The following is a 23,708-nucleotide window of genomic DNA, read 5'->3' as shown; positions in this document are numbered from 1 at the left end:
GGCATTCATAAATAATCCAAAAATTAAAAAAATGCTCAAATTGAAAATAGATTTATAATCTGATTTGAATTCTTTAATAAAGTTCTTTATAGGGTCAAAGGAACACCTACACTCTTAGAAAATTTTAGGCATCATTACTAATGAAAATTAGTTGATCGGGCGATTATTATCAGATGTATTTAAAATGGTTCCTATAATCTTAAAATATTTTTCTTATAATAATTTTATTAGTAGTGAGAACATAAGGCAATATTTACGTGAATTAGTTGCGGTAATTAGTTTATAAAGGTTTCATACAATTATATTTGCTTGTGTTAATTAAATGAAATTGATATCCCAATTAATATTGGTCTCTAATTCCATTTAGTACTCACAACTAATGCAAATAAATGGGCCTATATTTTCATAAAGTTCTGACAACTTTTCCAATAGTAAAGAGTTTTTTTTTACTTATGTGTTAAAGCTTTTTCGAGTTTCAAGCAGCCACCCTATTTCAGTCTTACGGAAGAAGTGCATGTGAAAGGATATAGCGTCTTTCAAGTCCCCACTATCTTAAGGGAACTTTATACTTTATATGCCAATTTTTTCTTGTGTAATCAGTGCAAATCTTAGGTGAATATTTTCTAAAATTCATTTATGGCTTGTGATTGGATCATGGATTTTCGAAAAATATGGCATATTAATTATGTCCATCACAGAGTAATATTGTGCATCAATTTAGTTGCAAACTTTCGTTGGATGCTTATGTTCTTATACATTAATTTGTATACAGTAGAGCCTCGCTATAGGCCATATTTGGTTCCAGATTTGACACTTGGGTCGCACTATAGTCTATCTATGTCATTTTTTAAAATTATCAAAGAGTTTTAGTATTGAAATTGCTCGACGGCTTCCATTTTCTTTGCGATTGTGGTACTTGTCCTCGCTCTCTTCATTATGGATCACAATTATCACAACTACTCAATAAAGTTTGCCAAAAATATTAAAATGATGACAATATTGTATGTCGCGTACTAAAAAAACATAACCTAACTTAAAATCAGTGTTTTGGTCGGTCGATAAATTGTGGACTATAGAGCGATGACCTATAGCGGGGTTCTACTGTAAGAAAATGGAACATGACTATGAATAGCATAAAATAATTTTGAAAATTCTGAAAAAACTAACTATTACGAATTAATCTTCATAACTAATAAAATATAGGCATCACAATGAATGCTATATAGTAACCACAATTAATATGACATAGTTACTACAGCCAATAAGATGGGTATCAACCCCATTTATTTAGTTATTGGAACTAATATGTTATAGTATCCGTTACTAATCTAATTTAGTTATGATAACTAAATGAAAAGGATATTGAAACTAATATTGGTCAACTATTTCATTTAGTTACCCTACCTAAATATATGGATGGTTTCCATAACTGTATATGAGGTTGTTGGGACTAAATTTTTCTAAAAGAGTGTGCTGACACTTTAATTTATTGGTAGCAGAACTAGTCAAATAATTTTAATTTGGAGAAGCAATCAAAAAATTGTTTATATCAATTTATTTTCTAAAATATGCTCTTACTTATTTGGGGTTAGGTTTACCATAACCTCATATTCTATGATGTGAAATGATATAAAAGTGAGCTAGCATTTTTAGAAAATAACATTTTAAATAAAATTTCTATTTAAATTCTATTTATTTCTTTTTTTTTCAAATGGATCAATAATTACTCTTGCCATTGTACATTTGTCATATCCATATTTTTCACAAAGACATTTTTTTACTCTTATTTTTTTTCGCAATAGCGAGGAGTGAGCTATAAATGGAGTAGAATTATTGCGTCCGCTTTGACACATTTTTGCATTTTTTTATTTCTATCGTCTCTATAGATTATTTTGCACAATTTTCTCTCTACGAGTTCTTCCACTTCATGAGTGGTTCACCTAATTCTTCAGCAGTGAATATTCTACTGAACCACATAATGTGAATTCTCATTTTCATATACCGGAGTTTTTGAGCATATGTTTCGCCAAGAAGAGTTTCAAAAAGTATTTCAATAGAAAATTAGCTGTTATGAGAAATTTTATAGCATTCTTAAGAGGTTTTGAAATGCAACAAAAAGATTTTGCTGAAATAATTTTTGCACTACTGTATTGAATGATAGAGAAGCCGGATGAATAAATTTTGGATAAATTGGGATTTACTTTGGAGATTTCTCGCTGAAGTGGATGAATCTCATTGAGATCTTGTTGTGTACATATATATTGTTGCTGGAAACGCGAAAAGCACCGTTCCAGCATGAATGAGAAAAATGTTTCAAACTCTGCACAAAGTCCCGTTTTACCTTCCATCAAAAGTCAATGTATATAGAAGAGAATTTTCTTAAGTGATGGCAGTGTTCTGTTCAATGAGTTGCTCTTTTTTAGTCGTTTTCGCGCACTTAAACATTGCAGCATCTTTCTCCGGTTGGGTCAAAATATTCAAATAGTATTCAAAATTGCTTTTAGTGGAGATTATTGCTCTCTCAAGAAGGGGAAGTGTTGAAATTTGTGAATTGCCAAAGATGGCAAATTAAATTAAATTTCATGGCTCTTTTTTTCTGTATTTTTAAAGTTAATTCTGCATATGACTGAGGTGTGTATATTATGTATTTATTATATAGTTGTGATGTATTTTTTTGCTGAAATGCAGAAAAGCTGGTTGAATGACTCCAAGAGAGCGACCACAAATTAACAATAGCAATTGGAACAGAAGGTACATAGACATTCAAGAGTTCACAATAGTGAAATTACAACAGGTGTAATGCTAAATAGTTCTCTCCATTAGTTCACTTTTTAATGTATGAAAAAAAAAATGTTGCGAGTATTTTTGCTTTTCAACTTATAAAACGGAAGTGATTCCCATAACATCCACCGCAAAAAGTGTGTAACAAAATTAAAAACATTTGTAGAGCGAAAATAAAGAGTAAAAGCACACCAAAAAATCATGGTGCGAATCTTGCAAATTGTTGATATAAAATTTTATCAAAAAAACAAAAAAAAAAAGAAACATTTTTTAAACAAGAAAACTATGTGAAGGTAGAGTAAGTGCTTCAATATGATTAATTGCGAGTGATAAAGACGAGGTGTAATTGGTGGAGTATTTCATAAAATCGTTGATTTTAAATTGTGATATCATTTTGTAAAGCAATACACTTTAACAACATCTAAGTGATAAATATTTTCTTAATCAATGAAATGCTCTTTTTCACTTTCAATTCAATACAATGGTATGTCGTGTCCATTGTGAAACATTCTATACTATATTGCCATTTATAAATTCATATAGGTATGATAACTAAAAGACCGATAAGCTTGTTTTAGTTTATAAGAACTGTGAGTCTTTCATAGTGAATTTGGTTTGTGAAGTAACGGAAGTGGTAGCTAACTTCATTTGAACCAAATTTCATATCAAGTTGTTCACAATTTTTAGAAAGGTCTTTCGAAGGGCTAAATTTATCAAAAAATTAGCTCATATGATGCTCTTGCGAAAGATCGTATACGAAAGGAAAGAGATTGAGTTGAAATTGTTTTTGTTTTAAACCGTTCCACCAACTTAGCCCCCTAAGGACAATTGGAATACCGGTTTCCCAAAAAAAAATCCTATGGAAATCTCAAGTTGTCCTTTCCTCTAAAATGTCAGAAAATTGATTTTTAATTCGAAAATATAAAAGCTTTCCAAAGTCAAACCCAAACTTATTCGAAAATCCACTTGAAGAGATGAAGTTCCTCCATTTCAAATTTTCAGTATTCTTGACACTTCAATCGTTAACACCGTCAGAAACAGTGCATGAATGTTTCCTGCAAAAAGTGATTTTTTGTATAATATTTTAAAATTTCAGAATAGTAGGACATTTGAATTTCGATCTCATTAAAGTAAATGTCCCTTTTATGACCTTGTTAATTTATGTGCAATTCGTCGGTTTACATTTTCGAACTTCCACCGCGTTTTTGAATCGATACAGTATGAACTTCAACCGGAGAGGGCTCTCAAATCGCTAATGTTTACCGAACGTAATGCCCTAGACAGATTAACGGCTGAACCCTAGAGACGATTTAGTGGGCAACTAATGAGAATGTAGTCTAATCACTATTATGATCATAATTACGTTATGCCGTCTCTCGGCTTAAGCCGTAAGTCTGTCCTGCACATAAAGCGGTCTTCAGACTAGAGCTTTAGCCCAGTTCCCGTCCCGAAAGTCTCAAAATCTTAAAAAAGAGTAATTTTATCGCTTTTTTTTAGAACCTAATAGGTCTCTCAACTTTAATAATTCAATCATAAGTTAAATTTTGTCAAAAATCGTGATTGGTAAGAAATTAGACGAGTTAAGCCATATGACTAAGCTTTAGATCTGATGCCAGTATAAGGATTATGTTAATCTTTAAGTTGTTGTGGTGAAAATCAAAACAACAGGGCTCATAATAGAGAAATTTTTGTTAAGGAATTTTCGAAAATAATTTTTTATTGATATTCAAAAAATTAGTTTTTTTGTTTCTAGTACATTCAGCGTTATTCTTTCATCTTCCTATAAAATGTGGAAAAATTTTGACAATACAATACATGGCAATACATTGCCGAAAACAAATATTTCGGGATCAGGAAATCTTGTATTTATCTTTTGATTATATAGTTAGTAAGACGCGTTTACTAGTTATTTAAAAAAAGGCCTGTTTCAGCAAGGGTGTTTTCGATTTTAACCCTCTTATAGAAGTAAAAACAACGAGTAATGCATTTTCCCTTATCAAAAGTTTTCTCTAGGTTATATATTCGTATTCTTTCTGTTCAAACTCTACAGAGAAAGCAGTATAATCCCTCGATGTTGAGTTATTTATATGTTATTTCAATTCCTTACACCCTAAGGGGTCGTATTTTGGTAGAATTTTGCTTTATCTTGCTTACCAGAAATCTGAAGTTTAGAGTTTTCTTATGTCACACTGTTTGTTCGTCTGTCCGTCTGATCTGTTCGGTCTAGTCTCCGACGAGTGGCCTTCAAATTTGAAGCCAATTCCCTACTTTCACATACAAATGCGTATGGGAACTTTTTTACACTCGTGGCCGTTACACGATATATGTCAAAATTGAGGTGTACCTTGTGTACAAGACTCTGGTCCTTGTAAAGAGGGATAAATATACTATATATCTGTCTAAATGCGGTATTATTCTGAAAAGTGTAAGTTGAGTTTCTTATCAATTTGTGAGTTGGCTTCAAACAGCTCCGTCTAAAAAAACACTTCGCCGGGGGTTAGCGTTTGGTTGTCGCTAGCTCTAGAGGCCAGACGTTTAGAGATATAGACTTGGGACCTTCGGTGGAGCCCCCCTCCTCCTATATGTCGCCCCAAGGACCATTAATATGATCTTCATTTTCCCCCACCTCTTCCTTTCCCCTTCAAAACCATGTTTTTTTTAGGATTGCTCGAAAGGTATTTCGGACGATCTTTTGAGTGATTCAACCGGTTCAATAAATCCGTTGCAAACCGGTAAACGGTAAATTTTTGAGGTAATACGTCTAAGTCGCAAGTTCTAGCATTCCGGAAAGCTCTGGGACGCTTTGCAACCGCTTTTAACAGGTGTTTTATTTTAATGAAAAACCTTAAACGTTATTCTTCAATGAAAACCTAGTGTATTTAAAAAATAACTCAACGATATCAAGAATTAATTAGTTGAATTACCTTGTAGTTTTGTTGTAAATATTTAATCCGTTAAAAGATGTATTCCTAAACTGGGAAAAATTTTGTAGTTTTGTAAGTCTTCAAAAGCTTGGAGTTTTAGTTTTATTTTGATGTTGCGAAATGTTTAAAACAAAAGTCTTCATTTTAGCCGAGACAAATTGGAAGATTATAACAGGTGATTATGGAGATTTTATCCCAGAAACAAACCACTAGTAGAATATTCCCAAGACTTACCAGAACGTAGTACAATTAGGTGCACTTCAAATGTCCCTTTTTATGCATCTTTCAAGATTGAAAAATTGTTAAGATTTGTCTTTGTAAACCGAAGTTAAAGCGCTTTCAAAATCAGGAATTGTTAGAACGCTTAGACCCTGTGTATATAAGCTTGATTGAGGATAGTTGACTGAAGTGCAGTATATAGTAGTAGCTGTGATTAAGTAATGAATGAATTTTGTATCTAATATATTGAGTTACGTGTGACTTATCGTGAATTATAATGGTATGATCATGAAAAGCAAAGGTGTCAGTGGGAGACCTTTTAAAATTTCACACAATGCTTGAATAAAATCCATTTTAGCAGAAATAACCACGAGATAATATGTTCCTAAATGGACATTGATCGCATGAAGCACGAATTTAATTTTTTTTGTAAATGAATCATGGCAAAATTATAGAAAATTTTTCCGGACTTTAAAACACTTCGAAGAAGATACATTACTTTTGCTTTTATTTTCAATGCATAAATTAACATGATTTGTTCATTTCCACTCTTTGGAACTCTTATTATATAGAAAATTTTATATTTCTTAAACATTATTGCAAGATCACCGCGAAATTGTGGTATATTGCTCATGAGATTATTATTACTCCCACTGGGAGATTGCCGATATATATTTTTTTGTACGGTTGTGTAAGAAAAAAAATAGCAATTAAAGAGGAAGAGAGAGGTTATAGCGAGAGATAAAACAATTTTCCATTGCATGATTTTTTAATTGTAGAAGAATATAAAATAGAAAAGAATTATATTATGATATATCGTGTATTAAATGTAAGAAATTTTATGTGTAACAGACAGAAAAAAAGAATCTTAGCTATACGTATGTATTTTTTTGGTTTTTTTTTGCAGATGAAAGATGGATCTCCATATTGTTTGGGCTCGTGATAGTACTGAGGGATATGTTAAAGGACGTATTTCTGAAATAGGCAGTGATCAAGAATTTGAAGTGCAACCATTAGATAGTAAATTTCCAAAACGTGTGTGTGCTGTTCAAGACATCTTTCCATCGTGCGAGGGAGAACAAGATCACGATGATAACTGTAAGTGTAACACTTTATCTTTTGCACTGTCCTACATATTCACATTGCAATGTACTTTATGTGAGTGACAAATGTGATCATATGATACTGCAAACATTTAGAGAGAAATCATTGGTAGGAGTTTTCTCATTGCGTGATAAATTGTAGACATTTGTGGAGTATATGTTGTCTTCTCATGCTCTCGTCGTGGTTAATGGGCCAAGAATTTATTCTCTGTTTTGATTGAATCGAAATTAACAGAACTAAATTGCCCAATTTCTTGCTTGTAAAGCAATTGCGTTTAAAGTAACGTATTTTACAAAGAAAGGTATTTTGATTTATTCATTTATTGCCAACACATAATACAAAATTTTGTGATCAAGAACCTTTGCGATACAACTTCTGGAAATTCATGTTTAAATTACGAAAAAAATTGTTATAAAGGGCTAAAAACAGAATAAATTTAAACAAATGAAAATGTGCTAATGATAGAACAAAATCTCTCATTTATGTTAAAATATTTCACTATTTTATACATATTTATTCAAAAACAAAATATTTAATTACCAAACATGTAATTAGGTAATGGTGTGTTAAATAAAGCTTTCAGTTGAAGTAATAATACGTAAAATATGGTTTATTCGGATCATTTTTGTTATGTTGGAATTCTTCTAACGACTTTAATACCGGACAAACTTCAACATTTGCTTGATTTTCCACGTTAAGCAAAAATTAAGCGGTTAAAGTGGTTACAGCTTGAAGTAGGACAATATTTGGAATTTCGAACAATTTTCTAATTTCGAAGTCCAAACTTTGACAACCAATTTATAATTAATAAAGTATGCTTTCTAAACATCTTTACTGCTCGAACTCAAAGAGATAGCAGTACACAATAAACTTTTCTTCAAATTTGTCACCGATCTGAAAGCTAATAAGGTAAGAGATATCGACTTCTGGTTTTCGGTGACCCTTATACGGACTTCAGACCTGAGACTTAGCCATCTGTCTTAACTCCTCCAATTTCTTATTAGGCATGATTTTTTAGGGAATTTTTGTTTAGGATTGAATATTAAAGGCAAAAGATACATTAGATTTTGAAAAATCAATAAAATTTTGAGACCTACGGGAACTGCGATAAGCCTCCAGTCTGAAGGGCCCAAATAGACTCAGGCTGGTGCTCTAGAAATTTAGCCTGTAAAATTTTGCAGGAAAGATTTTTCCCAAATGGTCATACACTGAGGGCTTAGGATCATCGATTAGGGGTCTTTTGCATAAATTTTCTTTACATAATCCTTTATGGCTCCGGCACACCTTTTTGATCAGGAAAATTTCATGAAGTCGAAATACGAAACTTTTTTTCTCACATGTTTTGCATATGACTATCTCATTCTTTCGCATACCAAATTCGATTGAGCTAAATTGAATTTGGTGTGATGTTTAAAAGAAGAAGAAGAGTGCGAGAGAATGAGATAAATATATACAAAGCTCGTAAAAAAGAAAGGGATCCGAAATTCGACTTCATGAAATTTTCTTGATCTAAAAGGTGTGCCCAAGCCATTACTGTCCAATTTTACAAACTAAATATTCTCGAGGATCAGCCTGAGTCTATTTAGGTCCTTACGAAAGAAGCATTATCTACAGAAGTCCTTTTCGTTTTTCCTCTATCCCCTTCTTTCTCCCCAAAACCGTGGTTTTCGGTTTCTTTTATTTTCGGATATATTTCGAAGGTAGTCTATGCGAATATTTCGAAATTTCGAACAAGTCGACACTTTCGAATGTCAAAGTTTAATCTCTCTGGAGGGCCCATTTTTCAACCAATTTACTTAAATTTGGAAGTTTTGGAAATACTAAATAATATTTTATTTTTATTTGTACGAAACTTTGTTACCCGACTAGAGGTCAAACGATAAGAGATAGCGACTCCCGGTATTCGATAACCCCCTCCCTCATAAATCAATATTATTTTGAGATGTTTTTCCTCTTTTTCTTCTCACAGTAGATCTTTCCCTCCAAAACCATGTTTTTTTTTGAAGAAAAGTACAAAACTTTTACGAACTCATTTGTGGGTTATACGATTTACGAGTCTTTCGTAAGTCGATAGTAGGAATTCACAAACATTTATGATCAATTTAACGAAATATTTTTTTCTGTGTAATCTTGGACATCATGTAAGTTTACATAATCAGAATGTTCAATACGATTATTCAAAAAAAAAGGCTTTAACATGAATATTATAATGTCAAGTTAACGTTAATAAATCAATTTTTCTCGTAATATAAATTATGATCTATATTAAAGTGAAATTCTTGGGATTTAGTAAATACAGAATAATTGTCGTAAAATCATTTATATCATAATAAAACGTGTAGCAAAAACGTGAGGGATATATTGAAGAAATGCATAGCTGCAAACGACAAGGAGAAAGTAACTGATGTGAATAATAATACAATATAAAGATGAATAATATTGATTTTAATGGGGAGCGAAGTGTCATAATGATGATCTTGGATAGTAATTTTCAGAATTCTTTTATACGTTTGAAAGTTATGCAAAATTGTATCCAATTTCTGCATTTTATCTGGAAACTAAAGAGCCAACAACAAGAGGAAGAGATTTAGTCCGAATCTGGTCAGATTATTCCCTTGCTCTGATAAGAATATTCCTGAGAATTCTGGGGAATTCGTGCTCTATTCGGACTGACCCGGCTGTTTTCACGGCCTCTAGTAACAGCTCTTTCGAGCCACTGCACTGGGCTTAAGACAGGTAAAGCTCCCTTGTGGAGGCTACCCTCGGGGATGCCTCAAGAGAGTTTTAAAACAATATAAAAAACAATAATTTTCCTGATTTCGTTGTCCCGCAAATACTTCTAGAGAATAAATTCCTCAACAGGAATTTACCCAATAAATATTCATAAGTGATCTGCCCTCGGTCGTAAGGCTCTTTAAGAAGAAGCCGTTATTCTTATGGCAGTTGGAAGCAATTGGCCGTTGATGGTTTTTAAGCAAACATTATTGTTGAGGAATCTGGCCAAAGGGAGATGCGATCTGTGCCATGAGCAATACTTTAGTTTACGCGTTTTTTTCGGTCCCGAAAATGTGTATAATCCCGAGATTGATTGTAGTAAAGGTCTGTGTACAGTGTATTGAAGTAGTGACTGATGGGACCCATCATTAGAAAGATCTCGATCTTAGATACAATATATACTAAAATTTCATAGTAATCCCTTTATAAACACCGAAAATATAGTCCGGTCAAGATATTTTTGGAAAGGTCTCGACCTCAGCTACAACATAGGGGGAACTGGGGCAGTAGTAAACTGGGGTAGTTGTAAACACTGTGATTTTTTTCATTAATTTTAAGACTCCAGAGGATAAAACCCATAAGCATTCATAGATACCATGGGGATGTATGTCCACAGATGAATTGGTCAATAAAATCCTAATACTTTAAAAATAAAAATTATTTTTCCCGAAAATGTTGATATTTCGATTATTTTGGTCATTTTGATTTCCACCTGAAAATTAAAAACTGTGTAAAATAATCGAAATGTAGCAATACCAGTTCTTTTCTACATCTTTTAGGATTATATTTATGCATTTACTAGATAAATTAAGATTCACATTATTTCAAAAGAATTAATAATTGGTCAGAAAACAGCATTTGGGGTAGATGTAAACAGGCAATTTCAATTTCACAAAATGAGTAGGTAAAAGAGCGGGAAATTGACCTTCATGCGAAATATCTATAATTCATAGATTACGAAAAAAATTGGTGGTGCTGTGTTCAATAAAAAGTCACATGATGTCAAAATATGGGGAAAATCTATTGAAAAATGTCTTTAATATGCATGCTTTTACTTTTTTTGCTATTTTAATTATTCTTTGTAAAAAGTGTCGTGATTTTTTGAAAAATATGCAGTCTTTATATATCTCTTAAGTAATTAAAATAATCGAAAGTGGTGCAAAGTTAATTTCAAGGGTGGAAAAAAGGGTGTTTACATCCTCCCCAGAAAGTGTTTACTTCTACCCCAGGTATTTTGTGAAAAGAGAATAATGCACAGTGAAACAAATTTTATTTTTATGGAAAACTCAATTGTTTTCCAGCATCCGCATTACCTTCGATGTATTGCCTATACCCAAGGGTAAAACATTAGCTAAAAAAGATTTTCCAAAAAATTACGGTGTCCTTGGAAAATCACCTCAAATTCACATCTATCGAAAATGGTTACATGTGCCCCAGTCTCCCCTACTAAAATTTAAAGAAAAAGCATCTTCTAGTTTTTGAGATATTCGAAATCAAATTTTCGAAAATCGATTTTTCGATCAATCAGACCTTCGATTAAGTCGGATGAAGTTTAGATGTCAAAAGGGTTGTATAGTTGAGTTCCTCAAATTTGAACATTTGGGGGTATAGATGACATTTTTCACTCCTCAAATTCGAACAATATTTTCAAAAACGTAACGGAATTCATGTGAAATGCACTTTCCCAAATTTAAGAAAGATAATTTTAGAGAATAGGGTAAATGTCCTAATTCATCAAAACCATTTCCAGACGCTTTAACTTTGACAGAAGATTCAACACATTAAGTTCATATTTTTTCTGAAAAGAATTGCATAAGTTTGCTCTTTGACTCTTCTAGAATGTTAGGGTGGAATAACCGGCTATCGCCATGTTTAGGAAAAAATTAAATTCATTTAATCATAACTTTTGAATCCTTGTTACAAGATAAGTCAAATTTGACACAAAGTTACTTAGATGTATTGGCTCTAGATACGTGAAAACAATAATCCTAGAACATAACGCTGGACTACTTAAAAAACTGATTTTTATTAATAATGCAAAAATAACCATTTCGTCGCCACTTTTTACCACTTTTCGCCAGTTTTGTAAAATTTGTAACCACTTCTCGCCACCCACTTGAAAAGAACCACACTCGGTTATTTTAGGCAAAGCTATGAAAAGAATACATTCACCATTTATCTTTCCTTGTGATCACTTTATTATTACTCTCTTTAAATGATTTTTCTTCACTTTTATTTGAGAAATCAAATTATGGGGCTTTTGCAGAAAGTAAACAATGCAGATTTGACAACTGAGAATGTACGAAGTGAAGTTAGCGTCGCCTATTGAAAAGATATGGCGACAGGTGGTAAAATCAATTCCAGAATATTACCACTTCTCGCCATGCCTCATTTTTATACAAAAATAATATAAAATGAAATATTAATTGACTAAATACAAATTTTATGTATTCCACAAGTGTAATTAAATATTCAATAGACAAATTATTTACCCAAATAGGTATTTTTGGCCTGATGAAAATTTGACGACACTTAGTACATTTGGTAAGAGATGTTGGATTCGATGCACTTGCTTAAAATATTGCTCTAAAAAGTGATCAAAATCGTAAATCCAAAACGAATAATTATTATTTTTCGATTCTATGCGTAGAAGCAGAAACAATACAAAAAAATTGCGACTCATTTATTTCATAAATTGCGAAAAATAGTGTTTTCAATGTAAGTGGCGACAAGTGGGGCACTGGCGAGAACTGGTGATTCCACCCTACTGTTTAGTGAAAATTCTTTAGATATAATTTGAAAACTTCTGAAATGCAAGAAAAATACGCGAGCGTAAAATGCTGCAATTGGGAACAAATTAATCCAAATGGAGACAAGGGAAAGTTTCTAATTGGAGACAAACAGTCTAAGTGAAACCGCTACGAAAGGCTTCCAAAACCTTGTTGATTTGTTCTTAATCCTGGTCTTTTCTCCTTTCCCATCTAAAACAATAAGAAAATCTCTCCAAAAAAATCATATTTCCGGTGTTTCCTATTGAAGCATTTGCAGACACTTCAGAAAAATCATTTTTGTTCACGAAATATGTAATTATTTCATTTGAAAACTTCACGTATACTGTTAACAATAAAGATCAGCACTTAATTTAACTAAAATTAGCCAGAAATATTACATAAATGTTAAACAAAACGAACAGTCACCTTATTGTGTTTTTCATTGGAAAACATGATCGATCTATGAAAAATTCTATAGTGAAAAGGTATACTTTTAATTTTTCTGAGAAATTAACAAATTAAAATTTGTGAATATGAATGAATTTTCGCTTTATTTGGAGCAAAATTAACTAGATAATGAAACTGTGGTATAGAAAATATATAAATATAATAATTTAGTACTGTGTTTATCGTGAAAACAATGACCTTTCCATTTGGAGTAGCGAAAAATTTCCATTTGGAGCAGGTTTTGAATTAGCTTAATTTACCCTAATAGTTCTCGTGAGCTTTCCAAGACATCAAATTTTTTTCGAATTCTGACAATTAGAACCGCAGATATGGCTGTTTGAAAATAAAATTTTTCAATATTTTTTTGTAATCCAAAGGTCTAAGGTACAGCTCTAATATACTGAAATTTAAGATCGATCGATGCCATAAGAACGGAGCTATTGAAAAAACAAAATTTAGGGATGTTTCAAAAAGGTGGAAGGGGAGGTGAGGGGTGGGTCTGACATCATCTACATCTGATCACCTATCGATATTTAACCTTTGCCGAAAATCGCTTGTCGATATTTGTCTCCGTTCTCTCTCCAGAAGTGCTTATACGACGAACGAACGGGACGGGACGGGTCGTTCACGAAAATCGATTTTTGGGACATGATTTTCATGATCGATGAGTGTGAAACGTTTAAGCATTTTAAACGTCTCATCTAATATATTGCCATAGATAAGTCAAATCCATTTTTTAGGTGTAGGAGACTTAGGGGAGGAAAAATTAGGGAATGTAAATGGTCCACGGACGACTTTTGGGGGGTCTCCTTAAGGTCCCATTTCTCTATCTGTTACCGTTTAGCCTTTAGAGGTGGTAACTGGTAGACTGCTCTTTCAATGGAGTTCGAGCAGTAATGTAATCATAATTAGCGAACCATTTTTGTTTTAAATAAAGTCATTACTTAAACTGGTATAATTGTTAGCTTGTTATAATAGAGCTAATTATTTTCGTTGAAACTAGAAAATCTTTGATCTACCCTGTTTTATTAGTTGAAACATACTCAAGTATCTTGATTAGGATCCTAAAACTCTTGAAGTGCTCTTTTTCTTTTACCTAGTAACAACTTTGCATGAGGTAATCCATTTTATTTTCAAATATACGTAAGGGGATTGTAATCGCTATTTGTTAGTCGCTTTTTTTTATTATAACCGGCCTATATTTGACTAATAACGATTTTCCTTGTTGCAAATATTTTTTTTTATCAGTTTAATCTTTGTTTATTTATACAAATACGCGTGTAAAAGTTATTGTATTTCCATAATTTATCTAAAATCACTGCATAATTTATGTACAGTGAGATTTCAATGTGTAACGCGCTGTTTGAGGGGAATTCTCGTTAATTATATTGTAACTGATAAAAATCTACTTTTGATGATTAAATAGATTAAGCGGCGAGAGCTCATCATTTGGTGGTAAATAAACATTTCCTGGGTATGTGTTATGGAAGAAAATTACCACTGCAGTTGATCATAAAAAAGCAAACAGAGTGACTGTAAAATGATTCATTTCACTTTGACGCTTGAGGGGGAAGAACATTCATTTAGAACTTTTTGAATTGGACAACCTACTAAACTATTAAACCAAACAAAAAAATATATATATAATTTTGTTCTGTCTTAAAGGTGAACTTATGTTCTTGAATGAGGCCACTCTGTTAGACAACCTAAAGACAAGATACTACAAAGATAAAATTTATGTAAGTGTCTGAAGAGAAAAGTCTTAGTTTGTGTCTTTTTTTCTGTCTCATTTCGAGACTGTTGTTCTTTTTTTTTCTTGCTATTGTCACATGCAATTAAAGTAAGAAATAAAACAATTATGCTTGAAATAATTGCAGACATACGTTGCGAATATACTAATAGCTGTGAACCCATATAAGGAAATTGGAGATCTTTATTCATCAAGTACTATTAAGAAATACAATGGGCGTTCATTGGGCGAACTCCCACCGCATGTTTATGCCATTGGTGAGTTCAATTGATTCTAAAAAGAACCAGATTTCCAATACAAGAAAAATTCAGTGGAAAAACTTCTTGTATAATCTTTTTTTCCACTCAATCAATTTGTCAAAATAAATTTGTCAATTGCTTCTCTTTTGGCACGTTTTTTTATTGTATTCGCAGCTGACAAAGCTATTCGAGATATGAAAGTGCTAAAAGTGTCACAGTCGATAATTGTTTCCGGTGAATCTGGTGCAGGAAAGACTGAATCAACGAAATATTTATTGCGATACTTGTGCGATTCTGTGGCAGCGGCTGGTACAATTGAACAAAAAATTCTCGATGCTAATCCTATCTTGGAGGCATTTGGCAATGCTAAAACAACAAGAAATAACAATAGTTCGCGTTTTGGTAAATTCATTGAGGTGCACTATGATGGAAAGTATGCTGTGGTGGGTGGACATATATCACACTATTTATTGGAGAAGAGCAGAATATGCACACAGAGCCCAGATGAGAGGAATTACCATGTGTTCTATATGCTGTGTGCTGGTGCCCCACAGCAATTGCGCGAGAAGCTGCATCTGGGCAAACCTGATGAATATAAGGTAAGGTTGTTGCATACATTTTGTCATAAATCTCATCAGTTATATTTTAAAAATCATTTTCTTTAAAACTTTTTATCAATTTTATTTTTATTTCCCTATTTATATCATGTCTTTAATTGATTAACTCGAAATTCAGGATTAAAAACGATCTGATGAATTGTGCTTCTGAAACTTTGATGAAACTTTGGAAACTGTCCAAAATTTCATGAAATTTTCTTTTTGAAATCTTTTGTCTCTTGGGAGTATGAGTATCTAAAGGCGTCTACACATTGGGAGCAATTTTTGTCAAAAATTGCGTTTTTGACGGAAATTTGACGTTTCCCCCTACAACGCTGCAGGGAATTTCCTTCAAAAAAGCAATTTTTGACAAAAATTGCTCCCAATGTGTAGAGGCCATAAGATAAACACAATTTTTGAGATGTTTAAATTTATCAAAAATTTGGTTCTTGTGAATAATTGTAAAGTAGGATTCAAAGGGAGAATTTGGAATCATTTAGAATGAGATTAAGAAGCAAAGGAACAACTTTTCTTGGAAATTTGATAGATCACGTACTACACATTACAAAAAAAAAAGAAAACAAGAAATGAGTAGCTTTGAAAGCTCTCAAAATTATTCTTTACGCTGAGAAAACAAAACATATTTTAGCAATAAAAAAGGTCAGTGGATGTCACTGGAAAATATAAAATAGTATATGAAATTTTCCAATTTATTCAGGAAATGGCTCAAAATTGAAGAGAAATTAATTTAATCAATCTCTGGGATATGTTACGAGTGGAATTTGCACATAACCTATACGGAACTTTTTGTAGATCTGGAGAAATTTTTTTATCCAAAAATACTCGTACATGACACTGTCTTATTTTATTTTTACATGTTCAGATTTCCACGGTAAACGCGTTGACAATTAAATTAAAAATTTGACAACTGTTCGAATGCACAAAAGGTTAGGTTATGTGTAAACAAGAAAACGAAATGAGGAATTTTTGATGAACGCAATTCTTATATTGTGGGAATAAGACGACGTTAATTGCAATCAACAATAGGGAAATCCGGAAGTCGTCGGTTCCCCCTTATGCCCTCTTATGCCCTGTTATAATCCTGACCATAACCCTGAACGAGTCTCAGAGAAAGATAGCAAGCCTTGACCATTGATGAAGGCTTGGAGACCGAGCCGAAAGCTCTGGAGATACAGTAGACTCTCTCTCAAATGGGCATTTGGGGCGAAATGTCATCCGGTTTATCGATAGATTTGAGCGTCAAAGCCTTTGTAAATTCCACAAAAGGCGATCAAAAATAAAGAATCACGATGAAACAAGAGGAATTACAGCGAATTTGAACAAATTTGCTTTAAAATCAAACGTGAAAATTGTCAACAAAATTTTTCGCCCGATTGAGCGAGAGTCTACTGTAGTTGATGTATTTCACTGAGTGATTGTCTATTCCCGACGACTTCCGGATTTCCCTATTGTTGAAATTCTTATATTAATCATTAGTAGATTTTTTTTATCATAGTGAATTAATTTTGAGCTAAATAAATTGATATAAGTTAGATATTTTTGTTAAATTGTGATATCTTTGCAATCAAAACTCATTTTTTAGGTTATGGTTTAGGTTATAAAAAATGGTTTTAGAAATTGCAAAATATTTGTAGTGCAGAGAAGTTCGTGAATGTCTTATAAAAAATATTGTCTATTAGTTTTTTATTTTATGAAAAAAATATCTCTTCTTACAAAAATCAAGAATAAGCTCCAAATCAAATAATTTTTCTAGGTTGAGTAATTTTCAATACTGATTTTTTTACGTACTTAACCTCTTTTTTATTCATGAAATTTTGTCCATTGCTTTATTTAGTCTTTTCTAACCTTTACGATATTTAAATAATTTTTTTTTACCATTTTTACTGATATTAGGTTAAGTTTGAGACGTTTTATTTTAATCGTTTTAAGACATTTTCATAAGACAGAAAGCTTTTTGTTTTGCAACAGCGAGACTATACATTGAGCATACAGTAGAGTCTCGCTATAGTCCATATTTGTTTTCAAATTTGACACTTGGGTCGCACTATAGTCCATGTAATTTTTTAAAATTATCAGCGATTTTTAGTATTGAAATTGCTCGACGGCTTCCACTTTCTTTGCGATTGTGATACTTGTCCTTGCTCTCTTCATTGTGGATCACAATTATCACAAATACTTAATAAAGTTTGCCAAAAATATTAAAATAATTATGCATGTCGCATACTAAAAAACATAACCTAACTTAAAATCAGTGTTTTGAAATCAACGGTCGATAAATTGTGGACTATAGAGCGATGGCCTATAGCGAGACTCTACTGTACCGTCCTTACCTAATTTAAATCTAAACCTCTCTTAAATTTTCATTTTAAAACTGAATTATTATCAATAATTTTTACTGATAATCTCCATTATTGATAATAATGTTAGTAAATACGATTGTTTTTTATAATCTCTTTTAAAATAATTGCTAGAAACTCAAATATTTCTTTTCTGACTATTTTGAAAAGTATTTTATTCATTTTGAATACCAAACAGTAAAAAAATAAAAATTAAAAATATCCGAATGGGAACAAAATTAATTGGATTTATAAAATATATAGCAACATTAATGAATGATTTGTTTAAAATTATCTGTAAAGGTAAATTTAACATTTAAAAAATTTCCATTTTCCTTAATAATTATCAAGTTTAATAAGTATAATAAAGAATTTAAGAGGAAATTGTAAATATTGTTGCTCTAACTCTTCAGATACATCCTTGTATAAATCCAATTCATCCCTGTATAAAAATGACCTTAAATTATTCCTAATAAAGATTTTGCAAGGTCAAAAAAGCCTAACAAATTCTGATCCAATCGACGATATTTTTCATTCAATTGGGATGATTGGGAGACCTGGGTAGGAATTCTGAGATGGTGAACTTACCATGTGATAAATTCGTCGGTCTGCGATTGCCTTTTGTAGATGTTTCAAGAGATTTTAACAAAAATTATCATGTAACTTCTAGGATACCGTAACTGTTTCATATGACACTTTGTATAAAAAGCTCATGAAATACTCACAAAAGGCGATCTAACAGCTGTAAATTTATCACGTGAAAAACTCATGAATTTCAGAATTCACCCCCTGGGCTTCAATTCTAAAGTGCTTCTAGTCATTACAAGTAGCTCTAGTCTTACTGATAGCTATACATTTTTAGAAGGGATAGCAATATTCTAAGAACGGCTAAATCCCGAACATCAAAATTCCGAAAACCAAAATCGTGAACGCCAAAATTCAGGAAAGTAAAAAACCCAAAGAGGCAAAATCCCGAACGGATTGAAATCCCGAATGGATCGAAATTCCGATTGGGTCAAGATACTAAAAATACGAAATCCCTAAAACCAAAATTCCGAACATCATCCTTAAAGCCAAAATCCCGAAAGCTAAAGTCCCAAAAGTCAAAATTGCGAAATTCAAAATCCCGAATGCCAAATCCCGGAAGTCTAAATCCCGAAATCCAAAATTTCGAAAGCCAAAATTCCGAAAAGTCCAAATTTCGAAAGCCAAAATCCCGAAAAATCAAATTTCCGAAAACCAAAATCTCAAATGGTCTCAACCCTGTAAGAAACAAAATTATACGGAGGATAATGGGTGGAACGATTTCCCACACAGAAAAATTTCCTTTATCTCCAGCAAGCGTAGTTGCAATCGTATGAGAGTACCTATGACACTTTTAAGTTTTCGGGATTTTTGCCCTTTCGGGATTTTGAGTTCAGGATTTTGGTTTTTGGAATTTTAGTGTTCGGGATTTTGGCTTTCCAGGATTTTGGCTTTCGGAATTTTAGCGGTCGTGATTTTCGTTTTTCAGGATTTTGGTTTTCGGAATTTTAGGGTTTAGGATTTTGGCCTTTCGGGATTTTAGCTTTCGGTTTTGTAGCTTTCGGGAATTTGACCGGGACCTTTCAAAAATACGATCTCAATGAAAGAATTAACTCCAGAGAAGTGTGATTTATGTACTGAAAATATTGAAATATTTCTTCAAAATGTATATCTAGTAGTGAGACTAGAGTTACTAGACATGATAAGAAAGCCCTTCAGAATTGCACCCCTAGGTTCGTTAGAAAGATTCTGGAATCCCCGAAGAATCTGAATCAGTTCCAACCCCTCCCGAACCGGTTTTCTTCGGTAATGAACAGACTAAAAAAAAAGAACAGATAATTGATTTCTAAATTATTTAAATCTTTAAAAAAAATGAGTTATTTACTGACCGAAATGGACTATTTTTATGATTTATGTTACCGACCGAGATCGTTAATTTTGCACTACTTATTTTTCCATCACCCTCTCATAACAAAGACTAAATTGAAATTTAGCCATAAATCACTCAATGACCGTGCAATTCATCTTTTTGTATGCAGTATCTGAGTGGGTGTACGCAGTATTTTACCACGAGCACCACAGATAAGAAGATTCCATCAGCCTACAAGTCCAAGGATCATGCAAAACGTGGTGGACTGAGAGATCCAATTTTGGATGATTTTGAGGACTTTGTGAACCTAGATCAAGCCCTTTCACGTTTGGGACTGTCTGGGGAGAGTAAGCTTGAGATATACAAGCTAGTTGCGGGTGTTTTGCACCTTGGCAACATCTCTTTCGAAGATAATCCCGAAGATGCTAAAGGGGGATGCAAGGTTTCACCGAGTTCCGAACAATCACTCACGATAACATCCAGTTTGATTGGTGTTGATCCATCTGAATTGCGTCAAGCGTTGATTTCGCGCGTGATGCAGAGCAAGGGTGGAGGTGTTAAAGGGACTGTTATCATGTGAGTTAGAAAAGAGAGAGAGATAGAGAATTTTATTCTGGGAAATTTTCTATGTAAGACAATCTGTTTTTATTTGATTTTCAGGGTTCCTCTGAAAGTCTATGAGGCTAATAATGCACGCGATGCTCTCGCAAAAGCCCTCTATAGTCGTTTATTTGATCATATAGTCTCAATAATCAATTTGAGTATTCCATTTAAAGCATCAAGCTTCTATATTGGTGTACTAGATATTGCTGGATTTGAGTACTTCACGGTGAATTCATTTGAGCAATTTTGCATAAATTACTGCAATGAGAAATTACAGAAGTTCTTCAATGACAACATCTTGGCCAATGAACAGGAATTGTATAAGCGTGAGGGATTGAATGTGCCTCAGATTAAATTTACAGACAATCAGGATATTATTGAGTTGATTGAGAATAAGTCAAATGGAATTTTTATGATACTCGATGAAGAGTCAAAATTGCCCAAACCGTCTCCATGTCATTTCACTTCGGAAGTGCATAGTTCATGGCAGGGTCACTATCGACTCTCCTATCCCAGATCGTCACGCTTGAAGGCTCACAGAAGCCTGAGGGATGAAGAGGGTTTCCTAATAAGGCATTTTGCTGGTGCTGTTTGCTACAATACAAACCAATTTATCGAAAAGAATAATGATGCATTGCATGCTTCACTTGAATTTTTGGTGCAAGAATCAGAAAATAAACTCCTCAATCGACTATTTCAATCGGGATCGTCGGTTTCCAAGGGAAAACTGAGCTTCATATCGGTCGGATCGAAGTTCAAGACGCAATTGAGTGAGTTGATGGAGAAGTTGGAGAAGAATGGTACGAATTTCATTCGATGTATCAAGCCAAATAGTCGAATGGTGGATCATGAATTTGAGGGGAGTCTCTGTCTGGCTCAACTGAAGTGTTCAGGAACGACATCGGTGCTGGAACTCATGGAATATGGATATCCATCGCGTGTACCATTTGGAGAATTGCATAAAATGTACAAATCCTATTTGCCACCAGAACTTGCCAAACTCAGTGCAAGAACCTTCTGTGAAGCTATGTTGCATTCTCTCAAACTCCATGATAAAGATTTCAAATTTGGTATCACAAAAGTCTTCTTTAGGCCTGGAAAATTTGTCGAATTCGACCGGATTATGCGCTCTGATCCAGAAAATCTCAAAGCAATTGTGGCCAATGTGAAGAAATGGCTAGTACGATCGAGATGGATTAAATCAGCATTCTGTGCCATTTGTGTAATAAAGCGTAAGTATTATTTGCAAAATTTACCTTGAATTTCAGGCTGAAAATAGGTGAGATTCTCATTTCACACGTATTGCAATCCCAATGGAAAATTTAAGTGATACTTAACTTTTTAGGTGTAAAAATATATCAACATTTTTTAATGATAATTTTACACCTTTTTAAGTGTAAAATTAACATGAAAAAGGGTAACTTTAACCCCCAATATACTTGAAAAGGGTAACATTTACACCGATTTAGGATCAATACTGCAGGGTAAAATTAACATTTCCGGAATGTTATTTTAACTTTTCGGATTTCTCTCAGTGAAATTATAAAAATGATCAGTTTTCCCATATGCTTTTAATGAATAAGGAATATGGGAAAAATATGAAGTGTTTGCGAAACCTGAAAGCCTTGCTCTACTATCAAAAAATGAAGTGAGGTCGTTACAAGATCGATACTGAAGACAAAACGGTAACAGAACTCGACTTACGGTTTTTGTTGAGGTTATAGAAAGAAGCTCAAATATTGTAAATAAATCCTAAACTTTCATCAGTGATCCTTGGTAAAGGCCTACGTCCCAGGCAATTGAATGTCAAAAGATAATTTCACATCGAAGGATATTATTCCTAGAATGCTTTCAACTTTCCAAATTAAGTTTTTTCCCGTCTCTATTTGGATTAAATTTATGGGTTGGGAATCACTTGTTCTGATTGTCGCTCTCTGTGCATAAACACAAAATTTTTTGGGATTACGTACCAAGCGAACAGAAGTCTGTTCAATCACTTTCACAAATTAAATTCAGTATTCTGAGATCTCAGGTCCTGGTGAGCCACCAGACTGTCTGAAAATACGATATTTGGGTCTCTGAGAAAGACTTTGCGGAGTTTACGATCTTTGGAAACGAGCGGAAGATCTCCACAATCCTTGTAAAGATCAACAGATCGACATGATCTTTTCAAAATATTAAATTGATACATCTCTACAATTTTTGTGGAGATTTACAGGGCTTACAAAGTATTGGTAGATCGATACGATTTTTGCAAAAATCAGTGGATCTCCGCAATTTTTGCAGAGATTGACAGATCCTTAGATTAGCACGATCTGTGCTAAAGATAAACCGATTAACACCATCTGTGCTAAAGATCAGGAGATCGGCACAAGCTTTTCAGATATCAATAGATCGTCATAATTTCAGCAAATGATCGGAAATCTTCATGATCTTTGTAGATTGGCTCCATTTTTGTAAAAATTTAGCAGATCAGTACAATCTTAACAAAAGATTGGCGAATCGATACGATCTTTTCATAATATCAGCATATCTCCACGATATTTGTGGAGATTGACAGATCGGCTTGCAAAGCATTGATTGATTTCTCTGATCTTTGTAGAGACTGACAGATCGGCAGATTGGCATAATCTTTGCAAAGGAAATTCAGTACAATCTTTCCAAACGATGATCTTTACGATCTTTCACGTGATTGAAAGATCAGTAGATCTGTACAATCTTTCCAAATATTACCAAATCATCGAGTTCTTTACAAAAAAATGCTAAATCGGTACAATTGTAGCAAGAAATCGGCAGACTGTTCCTTTCTATGCAAAGATCAACAGATCTCTGTGATCTTCGTAAAGATAGACAGATCGTTCCGTTCTTTGCAAATGATTTGCAAATCAGTACGATCTTGGTAAAAGATGAACAGGTCCACATGGTCTTCGTGGAGATTGACAAATTGACAGATTAACACGATCTTTGATAAAGATTGGTTGGCTGATCCTTTCTTTGCAAAGATCAACAGATCTCCGTGATCTTCCTAAAGATCGTCCCATTCTTTGCAAAAGATTTGCAAATCAGTACGATCTTAGTAAAAGATGAACAGATCCACATTGTTTTCATAGAGATTGACAGATTAGCAGATTAGCCCGATCTTTGATAAAGATTGGTTGGCTGATCCTTTATCTGTAAAGATCAACAAATCTCTGCGATGTTCGTAGAGATTGACAGATGGGCAACTTGGTACGATTTTTGCAAAAAAC

The 23,708-nt window shown here is 33.1% G+C and overlaps 1 protein-coding gene across 2 annotated transcripts in view; it reads left to right on the top strand.

The window, feature by feature from the left end:
* LOC129809952 (myosin heavy chain 95F) overlaps nucleotides 1-23,708 on the top strand; it is a 44,898-nt gene that overhangs the window by 8,794 nt on the left and 12,396 nt on the right. For both annotated transcript variants that reach the window (XM_055860126.1, XM_055860124.1), the window contains exons 2-7: nucleotides 6,832-7,022; nucleotides 14,687-14,760; nucleotides 14,899-15,028; nucleotides 15,185-15,609; nucleotides 20,027-20,433; nucleotides 20,518-21,692. In XM_055860126.1, the coding sequence (XP_055716101.1) occupies nucleotides 6,839-7,022; nucleotides 14,687-14,760; nucleotides 14,899-15,028; nucleotides 15,185-15,609; nucleotides 20,027-20,433; nucleotides 20,518-21,692 (2,395 nt within the window). In that variant the 5' untranslated portion in view covers nucleotides 6,832-6,838. The remainder of the gene's footprint in view (nucleotides 1-6,831; nucleotides 7,023-14,686; nucleotides 14,761-14,898; nucleotides 15,029-15,184; nucleotides 15,610-20,026; nucleotides 20,434-20,517; nucleotides 21,693-23,708) is intronic.

This window comes from Phlebotomus papatasi, chromosome 1 (genome assembly GCF_024763615.1).
Source record: "Phlebotomus papatasi isolate M1 chromosome 1, Ppap_2.1, whole genome shotgun sequence".
NCBI classification, from domain to species: domain Eukaryota; kingdom Metazoa; phylum Arthropoda; class Insecta; order Diptera; family Psychodidae; genus Phlebotomus; species Phlebotomus papatasi.
The sequence above is the reverse complement of the archived record's forward strand: the minus strand, read 5'-3'. Positions and strand labels throughout refer to the sequence as shown.